This window comes from Oryx dammah, unplaced genomic scaffold (assembly GCF_014754425.2).
Source record: "Oryx dammah isolate SB20612 unplaced genomic scaffold, SCBI_Odam_1.1 HiC_scaffold_5, whole genome shotgun sequence".
NCBI lineage: Eukaryota > Metazoa > Chordata > Mammalia > Artiodactyla > Bovidae > Oryx > Oryx dammah.
The window spans coordinates 15,622,273-15,639,871 of record NW_024070189.1 but is presented as its reverse complement, the minus strand read 5'-3'; the positions used below and the strand labels follow the sequence as shown (position 1 = coordinate 15,639,871).

The following is a 17,599-nucleotide window of genomic DNA, read 5'->3' as shown; positions in this document are numbered from 1 at the left end:
CTCATGATGTTTTAACCCATTTCAGACTGCAAAATAGTGATTTTCTGATTCTATCATTCCTTCTCTCCTTAGTGGCATAATTCAACAAAGAGAAGATTCTTCTCTCATTATCTATTTGATTATTCTGAGGAACAGTTCATAAAGGACATAAAGGGTACTTTTTTCGTTCTAACTGCTTCCTTAGCATCCTTCAAAGATTCACTTTACTGAGGATGTTTCATTGATTTTTTTGGTATCAACATTAACATAAGGATTTAAATATAAATGATGTCTTTCCATCTACTGCAATTACTAGTTCCCAAAGCATCCCCTCTTTAGTCTGCAAAAATCAATGCATGCTAGCTCCTGAACCCTTTGGAGATAATTCTAATAGCCATTTATAATTTCTTTGATTTCTTGCATTATAAGATGTTCTGGGCTTTTCTTGTACATTTTCTGTCTCAGACTTGGATTCCACCAGTTTTTCTAAAAACTCATCTTTTCTTTTTTGTTAAAAAAAAAAAAACAACCAACCAACCATGGAAAGACCTTTCCAAAGCATCCACACAAAACTGTTGATGAAGACAAGAAGACAAGTAGAAACAAGAAAATAAGATACTAGGTCTTGAAGGATTCTGACAGCTGTTCTAATTTTAAAGAAATACTATGAAATGCAAAGCCCTTAGAAATATACAAAACAAGGACTTTTTTTTACAAAAATTAAAAATTCTGCAATATACTGATATAATTTCAATTTTACAAAAAAATCACCTTTATCTGAAAAATATCTTTAAAGATACCATGAAACTACTAGTGTCTTTAATAATTCTTGTCAATAATCTATGAAATATTATCTGAAGGGCAAAATTTAGAATTTCAAATTAATAATAATCAAGTAGTGATAACCCCAGAGGGCAAAAAGTGAAAAGGAGAATAAAAGCGAGAATAATAAAGAAACTGCATCATATGAAAAACATTGTAAGCACTTAACCAAGAAGCAAACAAATAACTTGAGGAGTTTCCAAGTGTGTAAATAACTTAAAGAAGTGCAGATTTAGTGAATTCAAACCTCTAACACAAAATTTTTCTAAGTAACTATTTGTGGCAAGGAGAGAATGGTTGATGCCCAGTTGACCAGAAACTAAATATTAATAATGAAGGGAAAATTCGATGATAAGACTACCTGATCAAGAGTACGAATTGCTTCCTCTGAAGATTCATAATCTGAGAGTTTAATCAAAGCCTCTGCTTTCAAACGAAGACAAAGATTCTTCTGATGCAGACTGCCACCAGACACACCAAGATTATCTATATTCTTCAGAGCTGACAAAAGGAAGGAGAGCTGAATGAAGACAACCAAAACACTTCACTTTTATTTCTTAAGGGTAACATAACAAATTACAGATATAGTAACAATAAACTGTTGAAATAACATACATGAAGAACAATTTAAAGCTAAATATAAATTCTTCCCTGAACTCTTTATGAAAATACCTGAATTTAAAACAGATCAAAATTTAAAACCTCTATCTTTACATAACATATAATAAAACTGAACATCCTGAAACAAAACAATAGCTGTCTATATCTGCTAAATAACAGAGGTTAACCCTTAGCCAAAGCATCTATCACAAAACAGCCCATTAAAGTTAAGGGAAGGGTAAAGAAGCTAAATTAGGACAAACCATGGTAAATTATTTCTCAGCTGCAGAAGCAAGGTCACCAACTAGGTCAAGAGCAGTGAATCGCTTTCATGATTTCTGACACCCACAACTGACCCATGTGAACATATTCAAATAAGCTCTAAGATACCTTTCCCTGTCTTATTATCTACATTACAGGAATCAAGAAGCTACACTGGAATGAAGGTTGTAGAACACACGAGAAACTTCCCTATTACACAGAGCATCACCACACAAGCCTAAACTGACTTTATCAAAATTCCAACTGTAAGTAACCTTGGAAAAATACTCTCTGTCGGTTTAAAAATAAATATAATAGTAGACATGCATATAGACTTGATGGGCTTTTTTAAATCTCCCCAATAAAATTTAAATTAGCTGTCAACTCAGAATACAAAATAAAGCACCATCATCATTCTTCCTTAAGACAAGAAGCAGCAGGGTTGGCCACCCTTAAAGATGTCAGGAATACCTTGATTGCATGAAAGAACAGCTTCCTTAGGTTTATGCATTCTGACTTGGGCTTCTGCCAGATGATACCATCCAGCTGTGCAGAGGGGGCTTTCCTTTATCCCTAAGAAGATAACAGCAATCACAAAGTCCCAGGTTTCCATTACTACTGAGGTGAACAGTCCCACCACCCACTCCCAAATCAGTCTCCTCCCCTCTCCCTTGTCACCCATATCTAAACAGTCACAAAGTCACACTGATTCCATGCCCGTCACTTCAGTTGGGATCTCTATCATCCATCCCAGATCAGTGCAAGTGCTTCCCTCTACTCAAACTCATTCTCTACACTGTAGCCAGAATATTTCTAAAAATACATATGGGATTATGAAATCCCTATACTTAAGACCTTCCAGTGGTTCCCAGTTGGATAACACACAAACTCCTCAGCGAGGTTTGCAAGGCCCCTTTCCAGCCTCAATTGTTCTCAGACTTCCTTTTCCAATCTCCCTGAGTGCCACAAATGCCAGCTCTTCTCTCATCTAAGCCTATCTCAACTCTTGGCCCACAGCACCCTCCCCACTGCCAGGCTTTCTATCTGTCACTCAGATCTCAATCTGAATGAAAGTTCATCCAGAAACATCATACTGGACAAGACTAAATTAAAGCCTCCTAAGGATGGAGACATTATCTTTATTTTACAGATAAAAACAATAAGATACAAAGAGTTTAATGAACTTTCCTAAGGTCTTGAAATGTGTGAATGGCAGAGTTGGAATTCAAACTTAAGCAGATTCCAGAATATGTATGTACATTTTTTTTTGCTTCTATCATAAATATATATATTCCTTAAAGAAAGGCCCAAAGATAAATAACTGCTGACTAACACCTATACCTCATGTTATACGCAGCACACCACACACTTACCTTCTGTTAAGTTCCTAACAGCATCTTCGTACTTTTTGTCTTGTAATGCTTTAATGCCTAAACCTATGAGACCTGCGCCACTTTGGGGATCCATTTCCACTAGTCTACAACAATACTGTTCTCCCTCATCAGTAAGACTTCCTGGAATTAAAAGAAAAAGTTATTAGCATACATATACCAATATGTGCCAAAACCTACGCACCATAAATCGTTTTAAGATTAAAGTTTTTGAAAACTTAAATCTCGAAAGCTGGCTTCTACATACACCTCCACATTCTGATTCCAGGAATTCAAAACTTAAATAGATCAACAAATCTAGAAAATATTAACATTTCATTAAAAAAAAATCATGTTCCTTCTTCTTCTTAAAACCAGAAGTAGAAACCACTTTAGTCACAGCAGTATCAGTAAACCAAACCTGCTCAAGGGTTTCAAACAAGAAACCTATGGCTACTTGTCATAATGCTACGACTCAGCCACCGCTTGCCACCAGCAGTAACAATTTTGGTTGTTAGATGAAGGAATTCTTGTCAAAGGACAGAATCTTCGCTAATTTCTCAACAATGTGCTGCCAGAGACTGACACCCACGGTGCCAGATGCAGTGGACTCCAGCGCATGGTACCCTGTACAAAGACTGAGTCACATTCTTCTCAGGCTGACAAGCTCAGCACTACATTTTTGCAATCTTTCAAAACTTCCTTTTCCTATGTAAGTTAATGGTTAATCTTACACAGTAATCGTTCAATGTCTGCATTTTAAATTTATTTTGGTAAAAAAATTAGCTTAGAAAACATTGTAGGTTCTGTTATGTTTCCATTTTCTCAAACCACAATCAATCTCAAGATTCCTGTTCCCAGAAAAGCAGAAAAACAGGTGGAAAGGATGGCTTCTGTTTTGAGAATAAACTGTGAATACCATTCACCACTTTAATAAATTATTTAATCACATAAGAAAATTCTTAAAAAGTAATTTAGACAGTAATTTACAACTTGAAGCAATAAACAAGGGAATAAATAAAAACAGGTTAACTGAAAAAAGACCTGATGCTTATGTATCTATGTAAAACAGACAGTCACAAACCACATATGGAACCACTGTTTCTGCAACAGATATTAAAGGTGAATTCTTTGCATGATACCATTTAGCTTACATATTTACACAAAAATTTCAAAACCAAACATACAACAATGCACAATCCCTAAATAATATTTTACATATTAACTTAGAAGTCCAAGTTAGCGCCAAAGATTCACAGAGTTCATAATGGCTAAAGAATTAAAATTTCAATACTGTTTGGTGAAATGTGAGACTCAATTGGAAGAAATATTACTTTGGTTAATAAGCCAGAAAAAAGAAGCCTGCTTCTAGACAAGAATTCTCCTTCTGTCAACACGTTCTCTCGCTTCTATAAATAGGAATTCCAAGAATAGACATGCCTAGTTTCGTACACCCTTCATCCTCCAAAAGCAAACCACTGGGGTCCCGCCCTCTATTTTATCCAGTGCTATTGTCTAAACTAGATATCAGAATAACCTAGAGGACTTTTTATTTATTTTTTAATATAAATTAATTTATTTTAATTGGAGGTTACTTTACAATATTGTATTGGTTTTGCCATACATCAACATGAATCCACCACAGATATACACGTGTTCCCCATCCTGAAGCCCCCTTCCTCTTCCCTCCCCATACCATCCCTCTGGGTTGTCCCAGTGCACCAGCCCCAAGCATCCAGTATTATGCATCAAGCCTGGACTGGCGATTCGTTTCATATATGATATTATATGTTTCAATGCCATTCTCCCAAATCATCCCACCCTCTCCCTCTCCCTCAGAGTCCAAAAGCCTGTTCTATACATCTGTGTCTCTTGCTGTCTCGCATACAGGGTTATCCTTACCATCTTTCTAAATTCCATATATATGCGTTAGTATACTGTATTGGTGTTTTTCTTTCTGGCTTACTTCACTCTGTATAATTGGCTCCAGTTTCATCCACCTCATTAGAACTGATTCAAATGTATTCTTTTTAATGGCTGAGTAATACTCCATTGTGTATATGTACCACAGCTTTCTTATCTATTCATCTGCTGATGGACATCTAGGTTGCTTCCATGTCCTGCCTATTATAAACAGTGCTGCGATGAACATTGGGGTACATGTGTCTCTTTCAATTCTGGTTTCCTCGGTGTGTATGCCCAGCAGTGGGATTGCTGGGTCACAAGGCAGTTCTATTGGCAATTTTTTAAGGAATCTCCACACTGTTCTCCACAGTGGCTGTACTAGTTTGCATTCCTACCAACAGTGTAAGAGGTTTCTCTTTTCTCCACACCCTCTCCAGCATTTATTGCTTGTAGACTTTTGGATCACAGCCATTCTGACTGGTGTGAAATGGTACCTCATTGTGGTTTTGATTTGCATTTCTCTGATAACGAGTGATGTTGAGCATCTTTTCATGTGTTTGTTAGCCATCTGTATGTCTTCTTTGGAGAAATGTCTATTTAGTTCTTTGGCCCATTTTTTGATTGGGTCGTTTATTTTTCTGGAATTGAGCTGAAGGAGTTGCTTGTATATTTTTGAGATTAGTTGTTTGTCAGTTGTTTCATTTGCTATTATTTTCTCCCATTCTGAAGGCTGTCTTTTCACCTTGCTTATAGTTTTCTTTGTTGTGCAGAAGCTTTTGAGTTTAATTAGGTCCCATTTGTTTATTTTTGCTTTTATTTCCAATATTCTGGGAGGTGGGTCATAGAGGATCCTGCTGTGATGTATGTCAGAGAGTGTTTTGCCTATGTTCTCTTCTAGGAGTTTTATAGTTTCTGGTCTTATGTTTAGATCTTTAATCCATTTTGAGTTTATTTTTGTGTATGGTGTTAGAAAGTGTTCTAGTTTCATTCTTTTACAAGTGGTTGACCAATTTTCTCAGCACCACTTGTTAAAGAGATTGTCTTAAATCCATTGTATATTCTTGCCTCCTTTGTCAAAGATATGGTGTCCACAGGTGCATGGATTTATCTCTGGGCTTTCTATTTTGTTCCAATGATCTATATTTCTGTCTTTGCGCCAGTACCATACTGTCTTGATGACTGTGGCTTTGTAGTAGAGCCTGAAGTCAGGCAGGTTGATTCCTCCAGTTCGATAGAGGACTTTTTAAAACCAAAAATGCTGAGCTCCACTTTCAAAGTTTCTGATTCAGTTAGGTCTGCTGTTAGACCTGAGAATCTGCATTTCTAACAAGTTCTTAGGTGATACTGATACTCCTGGTCCAGAGATCATACTTTAAGAACCACCACTCTACAGTATTTGCCAATACCATATGCCAACTGTATTATTAGCTTTATGACAGGTATACCCTGTCTTTGCTATCTCTGTAACTAAACAGTCACTTCTGAAAGATAGGGACGAGCATAGTATCTTGTACATGGCAGACATTCATTAAATATTGTAATGACCTTTTAAAAATACCATTATGGGGCTTTACTAGTGGCTCAGCAGTGAGGAATCCCCCTGCCAGTGCAAGAGACATGAATTCAGTCCTTGAGCTGGGAAGATCCCACGTGCTGCGGAGCAGAGGGCCCATGAGTCACAACTACTGAGCCTCTGCTCTAGAGCCCAGGAGATGCAACCACTAAGCCCATGTGCCACAGCTGCTGAAGCCCAGGTGTCCTGGGGCCCACACTCCACAACAGGAGACACCACCACAATGAGAGGCCCTCACACGGCAGCTGGGAAGTGGTCCCCACTCGCTGCAACCAGAGAAAAGCCCACACAGCAGCAAAATCCCAGCACAGCTAAAAGGAAAATTTTTTAAAAATTAATACCGTAATAACAGACGTCTCAAAAGGCTGACTCTATGAATAGGTAAATGGCTGATAATTACTATGGAAAATTAAAAACAGTCACCATTCTAAAAAAGAAAATAAAATGGTTACTAAAATTTTATCTTCAATTTCTACTCAACTGAGTCAAAACTCTCTTACTCCCTAAAAACACAATTCATGACAGGCTATCCTGGCTATTAAAACTGCCCTGATTACAGAAAACACACCTAGGATGAAAAGAAGACAAGCCAGTCAGGCATCTTTCCAGCAATCATCCACACTGAGGGTAAGCAAAGTGTCACTAGTAGATGAAAACGGTTTCCAAAAGTCCAGGAAAAACACGAAAACCTTTTAAAACAAGGTGAATTTTTCCAACATACTCCCTTTGTTAACATCTGGGAGCACAATTGTAGAAACAAAATGAGATTTGAGGAAACTATATTCATGTCAAGCCCTTAAGAACATACTCTCTACATATGATCAAGTGGCACTTAGAGGATTTCTCTACAGTGTTCACAAAAACCATCAACAGTAATAACAACACTAGCGATCCTGTGTAAAGAGACAAGGAATACTCCAGCTTCAACTCTCAATCCACTTCTCCATACTAATTCTTATTGAAAATACTACCTGTACAAATGTTGAAGACAAAACCAGAAAGTAAACAGACTTCATTAATCTGAATAGAAAATCATTTACTTATCTGCTCTTTTTAACACTGAAAAGATTCCAAGATTCCAGATTCAGTGACTTTAAGACAGTCTGACAATATTACCTTTATTTATCAATAAGGCAAGTAAGAGGCACTTCCCTAGTGGTCCAATGGTTAAGACTGTGCTCCCAATGCAGGAAACCCGGGTTCGATCCCTGGTCAGGGAACTAGATCCCACATGCCACAACTAAAGATCCCAAACATTGCAACAAAGACCCTACACAGCCAAAATAAAAAAATAAACAGGGCAAGCGAGACATGGAGCTGATGAAAGATGTTCTGAAAAGGTTCAGAGCAGGTGGTAAGTAATAGCTATAAGAATTCTGTCTCCTAAAGTTTATCACAAAAAAAGGCAAGAGGTGTTTTTTTTTTTTTAATAACTATTTTATTTCTGACATCCCAAAGAAATCCATCAGTGTTACAAAACGTTTTTGTTTTTTTTAAATAACCTAGCTTGGGAGGGAGAAAAACAGCATGTACTCATTTCTTTATTTCCACCTGGATTTTCTAATATTTCTAGAACACAAAATCTTAAACTCTTTTCTGTTTGAAGAACCAAGTCTTTTTTATCTTCCCCCATTTCAGCAATAAAGCAAAACAAAATAAATCAAAAAGGTCATTTAGCATGAAGTAACATTTCATCAGGTGACAACTGTGAAAGCTATTCACTACTTGTTATGTGAAACTTTATAAACGGAGTCATTTTGAAAACACATCTTCAAGTCTCAACATGCAAAGGAGGACAAAAGAGAACGGAATCTATTTGTCCTCAGTGGAAAAGAACCCAGTGATTAACTGCTGTTGAAGCAGCAAATTCTGCAGGCACTGAAGTACTCTGGGGGAGGATAGATCAGCCTTTAGGAGGCCTTCCAGATTTTCAAAAGTTCTTAATATACAGAAAGTTCGGCTTCAAGGAGCAATGAAAATATAAAAAAGAAAGAAACCATTAAGCACAGCTTCCTATTGTCCTGCCTTAACTATTCAGCTCTCACCCCAGAATAATGCTACACCTTCTGTATCTAACCTGTCCAAGTCTGCACTGGTCCATTCCGCAAACCATCACAACTAACATTCCAGCAGGGAAAGAAGCTGTCCCACGTGGATAAATATCCACCAACCCACGCCCCTTTGCCAGGATATAGATCTTTCTTCCAATTCTGCAAATTGCTGCTGCTACTGCTGCTAAGTCGCTTCAGTCGTGTCTGACTCCGTGTAACCCCACAGACGGCAGCCCACGAGGCTCCCTCGTCCCTGGGATTCTCCAGGCAAGAACACTGGAGTGGGTTGCCATTCCCTTCTCCAATGCATGGAAGTGAAAAGTGAAAGTGAAGTCGCTCAGTCGTGTCCGACTCTTAGCGACCCCATGGACTGCGGCCCACCAGGCTCCTCCGTCCATGGGATTTTCCAGGCAAAAGTGCTGGAGTGGGGTGCCATTGCAAATTACCCATCCTCAAAACCTCTTTGAGAATGATTTTTTTTTTCACATAAACCAACACCCTCTCTAATCAAACAGCATAGCCCCTTTGCTATCTCTTTACTAAAATACTTTGTCAAGTATTGAATTTATAGGCAAAAGTCTGCAGACTACTTTTTTTTTGTCTGGTTTTGTTTTTTAGTTCATTTTTAATTGAAGGATAAGTGCTTTACATGCAAACTACTTGTTGATCCCACTTCTATAATTTTGTAGGCTTTTGGGGATATGAAGGCATATTTACTTGAAAAATTCACATTACAGGGTTATATGTGCCTATTAAGAAAATGTTTAATTAGTTTCCAAAAGGAAATGTCAGAGTATCTTCATGTGAGCAGGTCAAGAATGAGGGAATGGCACAAGCCATTAACAACTGAACAGGAAGAGAAACAAAAGGGTGAACTCCAGCCATGAGTTTATCAATCACAACTATAATCGCAGAAAAATGGCTGGAGGATGGATACCAGGAGCTACACGATAAAGAAAACCAGTCCGCTTATCTTGGGAACACACTGGCCTCAAGTTAAAATTTGAAGAAACTGAGTGATTTAGAACTATGCTTCCTATTAGAGGAAAACAAAACAAAATAAAAAACCACACATACAAGCTCTAAGCATGCTTCTTGTACTGAAAGTCTCTCAGCAGGCATCCTCCTCCTTGACTGCAAGGCAAAGTCCATAATGTTAACTAGCTCTTTCTTCTTGAAACTCTCCTTCCAGATGGCACCACTGCAATTCCCCTTCTCCTCTAAAAGTCTATTATCCCCTTCTCACGCTTCCTCCTCCCCTCCCTTAAATGAAGTCAGTCCATCCCTGGATTGCTTCCCTTTATACCTGCTCACCACTTCTTCCTACTCTTTTCCCATCATGTATTCTAAGTTTCAATTCACTCACTTTGATTAAAAAAAGACAGCCCTACTAAAGGCCTCTTAATCATACAACTAGTTGCTCAATCTCTCAAGACTCATCTCCCTTGTGAAATGCTTTCCTTGCCTTCGGTCTTGCTTTTTATCGAGGTCCCCCACCTTCCTCTCTGACCTCTTCACTTCTCTGTCCTCCATTTCCTTCTTCCCCCTCTTCCTCCCTTTCCACACAAGGCACATTATACATGTTTCTGCTCTTCAGGCATCCTCTCAAGTTGTCCATTCCATTCCCTTTCACCTACATGCAAATGGTGTCCAAGTCTTAAAACTAGCCTTTGTACTGATCTCTCGTGAGCAAACCCTGATGAGCGTTCCCCTCTGAACACCCGTTAACACCTCCTCTCAACAACTTACCTTTGTACAAACCATCATTCCATATTAGTGCAACTTTTCAGGAAAGCCCCAAATTAAAATTGATTTCTCCCTCCTTTCACCTCTAAAAAAATCTCTCTATTTTCTTCATTCACCTGTTACTTTCAGTTGCTGTCATATTCCCAGTTCATTCGTTCCTATAGTTCATTTGTTCTTAGTATTACTTATTCTATCCAATCTAGTCTATCTTCTGTACAATATATCCAGCATACCATGTTAAAGACTTTATACTTCATAAAGCTATTCTACGACACTTCTGTGCTTCCTACGTGGCACTAGCGGTAAAGAATCCGCCTGCCAATGCAGGAGATACAAGAGATGCAGGTTCGATCCCTAGGTCAGGAAGATCCCCTGGAGGAAATGGCAACCCACTCCAGTATTCTTGCCTGAAAAATTCCCTGGACAGAGGAGTCTGGCAGGCTACAGTCCAAAAGGTCGCAAAGAATCAGCCACAATTGAGCACGCACAACACTTACAATGTCTGCTTTTCTCACGTTAGAGCAAAGTGCTCTTCCACGTCTATCTTGGACTCAGTTAAAGTAAGGAGAAGGGGATCCATTTACTGCTCACCATAGAAAAATCAAAGACTGAAGGTAAGAGTTCAGGATTTCAACTCAGGCACGAGAGGGGAAAATATACAAATTGGATTTAGAAGGGGAAGCCAGAGTAGGCAGAGTCAAGATTGGTGTAATGAGATTTCTGTAACAGGAATTTTCCCTCAATTATCTTTAGCGGTAATTTTCGACCATTTTTCAATTATGGAATATGTGATGGTCAGTAACAAAGCATTCCCAAGTGTATACTCATTTAGCAACAAAGTGAAAAAACTTAGATTAGGAAAGCTCTGCACCAACTCACAATCACTACCACACTGGTACTGGTACTGTTAATTCCATCCCAAAGACTGACTTCGATGAACTTATTTGTATCAGGTGAATACAGATATGGACAGGAGTGATATTCAAGTTATTTTTAAAGCACCTATTCAGCACAGACCCTGGCAAAAAAGGACAGCAGCTGCTGTGAAAACCAATATAGTCAACATCCCGTAAACTGACAGGCACAGAGATCTACAGCTGCAAGTTATAGCAACTCCCAGCAGGCTAGCTGTCATCACCTCTCTCTCTTCCCCCAGAGAAAGCACACCACGAAGCAAGAGCACTGAGCACACACTAAGACACACTCTCTGACTTGAATTCTGCTGTTTTATTGAAAAAGCAGATCTTTCACAAACTTCGTTACTTTATCATATGTAACAATGTACTTGTGTGACACTGACATACGACGTAACATCAACACTGAGAATGCTTATCATTAACAAAATCTCCTGCAGGATATTCACAGCCCTATGTAATACAGTCTGAACTACTTAACCAAAACAGATCTTAAGTCTTTCTACTACAGCAAATAAAACTATTCTACCATTCCCCCAAACTGCACCTAGCTCCATACCTCTGCTCATGCCATGGGGAGTATCTTTCACCTCCTCCTGGTCATCTAATTTCTATGGGAAATTCAAGACCTCCAATTCCCACCTTCCAAAAGATGTTACTAATCAACAATGAACTCAGTGGCTCACAATTCCCTGAGTCACTATACTTTCCTGTATTTCTTAGCCTTTTCATGTGCATAAAGACTAAGTATCATACCTCCTCTCATGTCCAGAAATACTGAAACAATACTTTACATGTGACAGGCAATAAAGCAATTTTTGATTGACAGCAACATCACTCTCACATCTCTAGGACACACAATATAATAAAGAAGAAATTACCTGATTCAATTAAATGTAAACAAAGCACTTCTAGTGGATATTGTACAGTGGGATAGATGTTTATCATTCCTTCACAGGCCTTCTTCAACCTAGCAGTCTCATGAGGAAACTTGAAAATAAAAAAAGAAAATAAACTGAGTAGCAGTAAAATATATTTATGAATACTTCCCTAATTAGAACAGAAAAGTGATATTAAAGATTTTAAAAATCAACTTACTTTGGATAAACACTGAATGAAATGTTTATAAAGCACTTGGTGATCTTCACTAGGAATCTTATCTGATAAGCCCAGTGCATTCTCAAAAGCAGTTAAAAGCTAAAACAAAGAAACAAAGAAGCTATCATCTGTAGTTTACTTAAGTGACAAATGTAACAAACAGTTGAACACAGAAGACTCACTTATACAAAGGACACCCTCAACTAGTAACTGAAGATATGTTTATTGTCTGGCCCTGACAATTTCAATGAGGGGGAAAAATGTATAAGCTTGGAATACATTCCAACTCCAAGTGGCCAACAGACTGCACTGAACTAATAAGGGACAACTATAAATTGCTTAACAAAATTAATGAAACATTTGCGTAAGTGCTTGCTGCTCTCTACTAAGTAGTTAAGAGGTGTAGTCTCATATGTCAGTGTAGCTTCTATTGCTCAGATCACTTTTAAAACATCCCTTCTGAAATCACCAACACAGTCTTTGGAACATCTTCATAATAGCAAATCTTCAATCTCAAAAACAAACGTTTCTGAAGTCATACTTTTGGTAAAAGAAAATCAGAGATATGACTGAACTATAATGAGATCATTTTTTTTATACAGTTAACTGACTTTGAAGAAAATTCCAAAAGAAGCCTTCTAAATGTTTCCTCAGCAAAAACAGAAATACCTGAATATAAAAGGCAAGCACTTTTAAAGAGTACCATTCATTTGGTTACGTAAGTTCCTCATTTTTCAAAATGAATTTCCATGACTGTATAATGAAAATTCATAATATAGCTCATCATCTCAAATTCTCTTTGTAAAGGATGACATAAAGTCTGCATAAATAAGTAAAATTTTACTGCTCTGATAAAGTTAATGATTGTGAAGAAAATAAAAAAAGAAGCCTAACAAAGTCAAGCACGCACAACAGGTTCAAAAACATAGTAAAGAAATTAATCCATATGTAAAATATATGACAAATTTTTTCTCTGAACACAAATGAAGCAGAGTATCACTAGCATTCAGGGTGAAAATAACTGCCCCCCAATACTTTTTTCCTATTTTTAACAGCTAGAAATTAATTCTTAAAATGATAAGTATAATTAATTCTCTTTCATGAAGTAGTACAGTATGGATTTTTTTTTTAATTTTACTTATTTCAGCATGCCTCTGATACCTATACTATTTTAAAGAAATAATGAAGTCAAATATGAAGATGTGGTTTAAGAGAAATCAATAAATCACCTAATTTTGTCACCATTCAATTTCTTTCTACAAGTGAATCTATATACCAGTAAATCAATATATACAATGGAGATAAGATAGTCCCTTCAACAAGTGGTGCTGGGAAAACTGGACAGCTATGTGCACAATAATGAAATTAGAGTACTTCCTACACCATACACAAAAATAAACTCAAAAGGGATTAAAGACCTTAACGTAAGACCAGAAACTATAAAACTCTTAGAGGAAAACATAGGCAGAAGACTCTCTGACATAAATCACAGCAAAATCCTTTACGACTCAACTCCTAGAGTAATGGAAATAAAAATAAATAAATGGGATTTAATTAAACTTAAAAGCTTTTGCACAGCAAAGGAAACTATAAACAAGGTGAAAAAACAACGGGAGAATGGGAGAAAATAACAGCAAATAAAACAACTGACAAAGGATTAATTCTCCAATATACAAATGAATGAAAATCTTATTCTGATATTTTCATTCCTAGCACTTAGGACATTACCTGACATACAGTAATAGTTTCCCCATACTTTCTGATTAAAGGAACAAATGAGTGAGTGAACAAATGAAGAAATGAGCTTCCAATCTTGCGTAGAATCCGTAATTGTTAACATTTTAAAATTCTATTCAATTTAACAAGTGTACATTGAGTGCTTATTTACTATAATAAGAAATTAAGTTTACCTTTAAACTTATAAAAAAATGATGAAAATATTTTTCATTTACAGTTTAAAATCAATGGTTTTTTAATAGTCTTTTAAAAATTCTTTTCAATTACTTGAAAAGCTGCAGTTTAAAAAGGAATACTGCTAGGAATAAGTATTCAAATACTAAATATAAACACTCTAAATATAACAGTCTACTACTGACAAGGGATTAATCTCCAAAATACATTTAATACAAACACTTCATGCAGCTCAATAACAACAACAAAAAGAAAAACCAAATAACCCCAGCAAAAACTGAGTGCAAGATCTAAACAGACATTCCTCCAAAGAAGACATACAAAGAAGATGGCCAAGAGGCACATGAAAAGATGTTCAACATCACTGATTATTAGAAAAATGTAAACCAAAACTACAATGAGGTATCACGTCATACCAGTCAGAACAGTCATCATCTAAAAGACTAGAAACAGTGAGCGTGGAGACGGGGTGGAGGAAAAGAAGCCCTCCTACACTGTTGGTGGGAATGTAAAATGGTACAACCATATGGAAAGCAGCATGGAGGTTCCTTAAAAAAATTAAATACAGAACTATCACGTGACCCAGCCAGCCCACTCCTGGGCATGTATCTGGAGAAAACCATAATGCAAAAAGACACATGCATCCCAACGCTCAATGCAGCACCATTTAAAATAGCCAAGACACAGAAGCAACCTAAATGTCTATCGACAGAGGGGTGGACAAAGAAGATGCAGGCATACACACAATGGACTATCACGCAGCCAAAAAAAGTATGAAATAACCCCGTCTGCGACCACACAGACGGACCCAGAGATCATCGTACTGAGGACAGTCAAGTCAGACACAGAAAGACAAATGTCATATGATATCACTTACATGCTGAATCTATTAAAAAATGGTACAGAAAAAGAGACAGATGTAGAAAACAACCTTACAGTTACCAGGGGGGAATGCAGCAGGGGAGGGATAAACTGGGAAACTGGGATCGACATATACACCGTATGATATACAAAATACGTAACTAATAAGGACCTACTGTATCTAGCACAGGGAACTCTACTGAATCCTCTTTAATGACCTATATGGGAAAAGAATCTAAACAGAGTTGATATATGGATATGAACAACTGATTCACTTTGCTGTACACCTGAAATGAACACAACACTGTAAACCAGTTAATACTTCAATAAAAATTAAATACATAAATAAATAAAATACTCTAATTATTAAACCTGAAAGCAATTTAGTACTCTTAGTTCAGAAATATGAAGAAACATACCTTTAAGGTATAACTTTTTAGAAATAGCAGTTATGTAAAAGTCAATTTCACAGTTTCTTCTTCACAGTTATTAAGTAACTGATATAGTGTGAATTCTTGTGAATACAAGGACGTAAAATTTTGATATCCTGAATACCATTTCCACTCTGTCCATACTTAGTTTGAAACTGTAGGCCTGTAATTCTTACTTTATCAGGAAGAGCCTCTATGAATTTAAAATATCTAGTCTGACATACAGTGTTTTTCTGTATTATATCATGTCTCCATTTTCTACATTCAACTGAATGATCAACTTTCGTGATACAAACTGTGGGGAGTACATGGCTCAGTACCAATTGCTGGGTTTCATTATTCTGATCCTCAGTGCACTCAGCCAGCAACTGAGTCAATTTCCTCCACAGCTGATGAAGCTCCTGGTTGTCTGCACCTTCTTCCTGTCGTGTCTTTATCAATTTGTGCCATGTTCGGGCCACCTATCAAGGAGATTTTAAATAGTTACTATATCTAAGATACTGAAACACTATTAAAAACATTTAAATATACAAATAAAAACATTTTTATTTACTAATACATAAAAATTGCAAAAGCAGAGAGCTCCATCTATTATGAATTCCATTAAAAAAAAAAAAAAGGATGATTGGGCAAACCCACATAGTCCTTATATGAGAAGTATGACTGAGACACCAGAGTACATGCAGGAATGACCGCATGCCTCAATTCTCACAACTTACAGCATCAGCAGTGGGACATCACAAACGAGTCACTAAATTCTACAGATGATACACTTACTTATTTTATTTATCCCTGCCCAGTTTCAAAAAAAGTTTGGAAGTTATGATACCTGAATTCCAATTTACAGTTTTCAAAGCACTGTAATTTGTTTTGATGCCATACCATATGTTAATTTTTTAAATGTTTCCTTAAGCTAAATGAATGCTTCCTTTTAGTAATGGTTTTATTAAAAGAAATTTACTACCCAAGCAAATCATTAACCAACCTCTACGTGTTTCTTTTCTTGGTAATACAGATCCACCAGTTTCTTACAGACATCACACCACTTCTGTTTGTCAACACTTAGAATAAAAAAAGAGGATTTTGAATTTGATTAATGAAAAAAACTGAGGACTTAAGACACAAAAATTAAAATATCCCCAAAATAATACTACTGGAACATATCCTCTATCACGCTACAACAAAATTTCATAAAATGAGCCTCTCATAAAAAAGAAAGGTTTAAAAAACATTATCTTCTATTATATTGACTAAAAATAATATCAAAGTTCTCAAATTAGTCAACCCCCCTACTATTACTGTTCCTATCACAAGTAAGAGATTCTGTAACAACAGTTTGAAAGAAAAATAATTTCCAATTCCCAGTAAATGTCTTCTATATAACTTTAATCAGTTTCTTCTACTTCAAGCATTTAAAGAAACGAGCCTTTCCCCACACACTGATTACCTTTCATACAGATCCAAGAGTTTTTGGTAAACACCAGGTAAGTCATCCTTAGCATTTATGTGATTACATTTCTCATATAAACTTGCTAACCCCTAAAAGAGGAAACAGCAGTGATTACTATTCCAAAGACACCTAGTGTGCTCACATTTATTTTGCTAAGTGACAATCTACTGTAAAGATTATTTATGATACAGATTATTATAGTTTACAAATGAAATAAAACACCTGAGATTTGCCTCCAAATAACTGGAGGCAGGAGGGAGTGGGTGCAAGTACAGATGGAAAAACACTGGCCATGAGCAGGTTTTTATTGAAACTGGATGATGGGTGCTGGGAGCCAGCACAGGAGATCCCACCCATGACAAGGTCATGTGAAGGAGACTGATAAGCAAGGCTTCAGGACTCGAGGGACTCCCTGGGCCATCTCACCCATGAACCAAGGCTTCAGGACTCGAGAGACCCCTGGACCTGCTCGAGCATCTACTCCAAAACCAGAATCTGTCTACTTACTATTTTACGTCTTTCACCAACTCTTCTGACATTAACAGGGGGTTGTCCCCGACCACCTTTCTCTGGAGAAAGTTAACTTAGGGCTTTAGCTAATAAGTCTCCTGGACATGATAGGGGTGT

General features: G+C 37.0%; 1 protein-coding gene across 1 annotated transcript in view; it reads right to left on the bottom strand.

The window, feature by feature from the left end:
* TTC37 (tetratricopeptide repeat domain 37) overlaps nucleotides 1–17,599 on the bottom strand; it is a 110,417-nt gene that overhangs the window by 75,716 nt on the left and 17,102 nt on the right. Inside the window, exons 5-12 of the mRNA XM_040241501.1 lie at nucleotides 16,970–17,061; nucleotides 16,508–16,583; nucleotides 15,843–15,983; nucleotides 12,320–12,418; nucleotides 12,103–12,211; nucleotides 3,036–3,176; nucleotides 2,134–2,235; nucleotides 1,163–1,302 (exon numbers count right to left, since the gene is read on the bottom strand). Of these exons, the coding sequence (XP_040097435.1) occupies nucleotides 1,163–1,302; nucleotides 2,134–2,235; nucleotides 3,036–3,176; nucleotides 12,103–12,211; nucleotides 12,320–12,418; nucleotides 15,843–15,983; nucleotides 16,508–16,583; nucleotides 16,970–17,061 (900 nt within the window). The remainder of the gene's footprint in view (nucleotides 1–1,162; nucleotides 1,303–2,133; nucleotides 2,236–3,035; nucleotides 3,177–12,102; nucleotides 12,212–12,319; nucleotides 12,419–15,842; nucleotides 15,984–16,507; nucleotides 16,584–16,969; nucleotides 17,062–17,599) is intronic.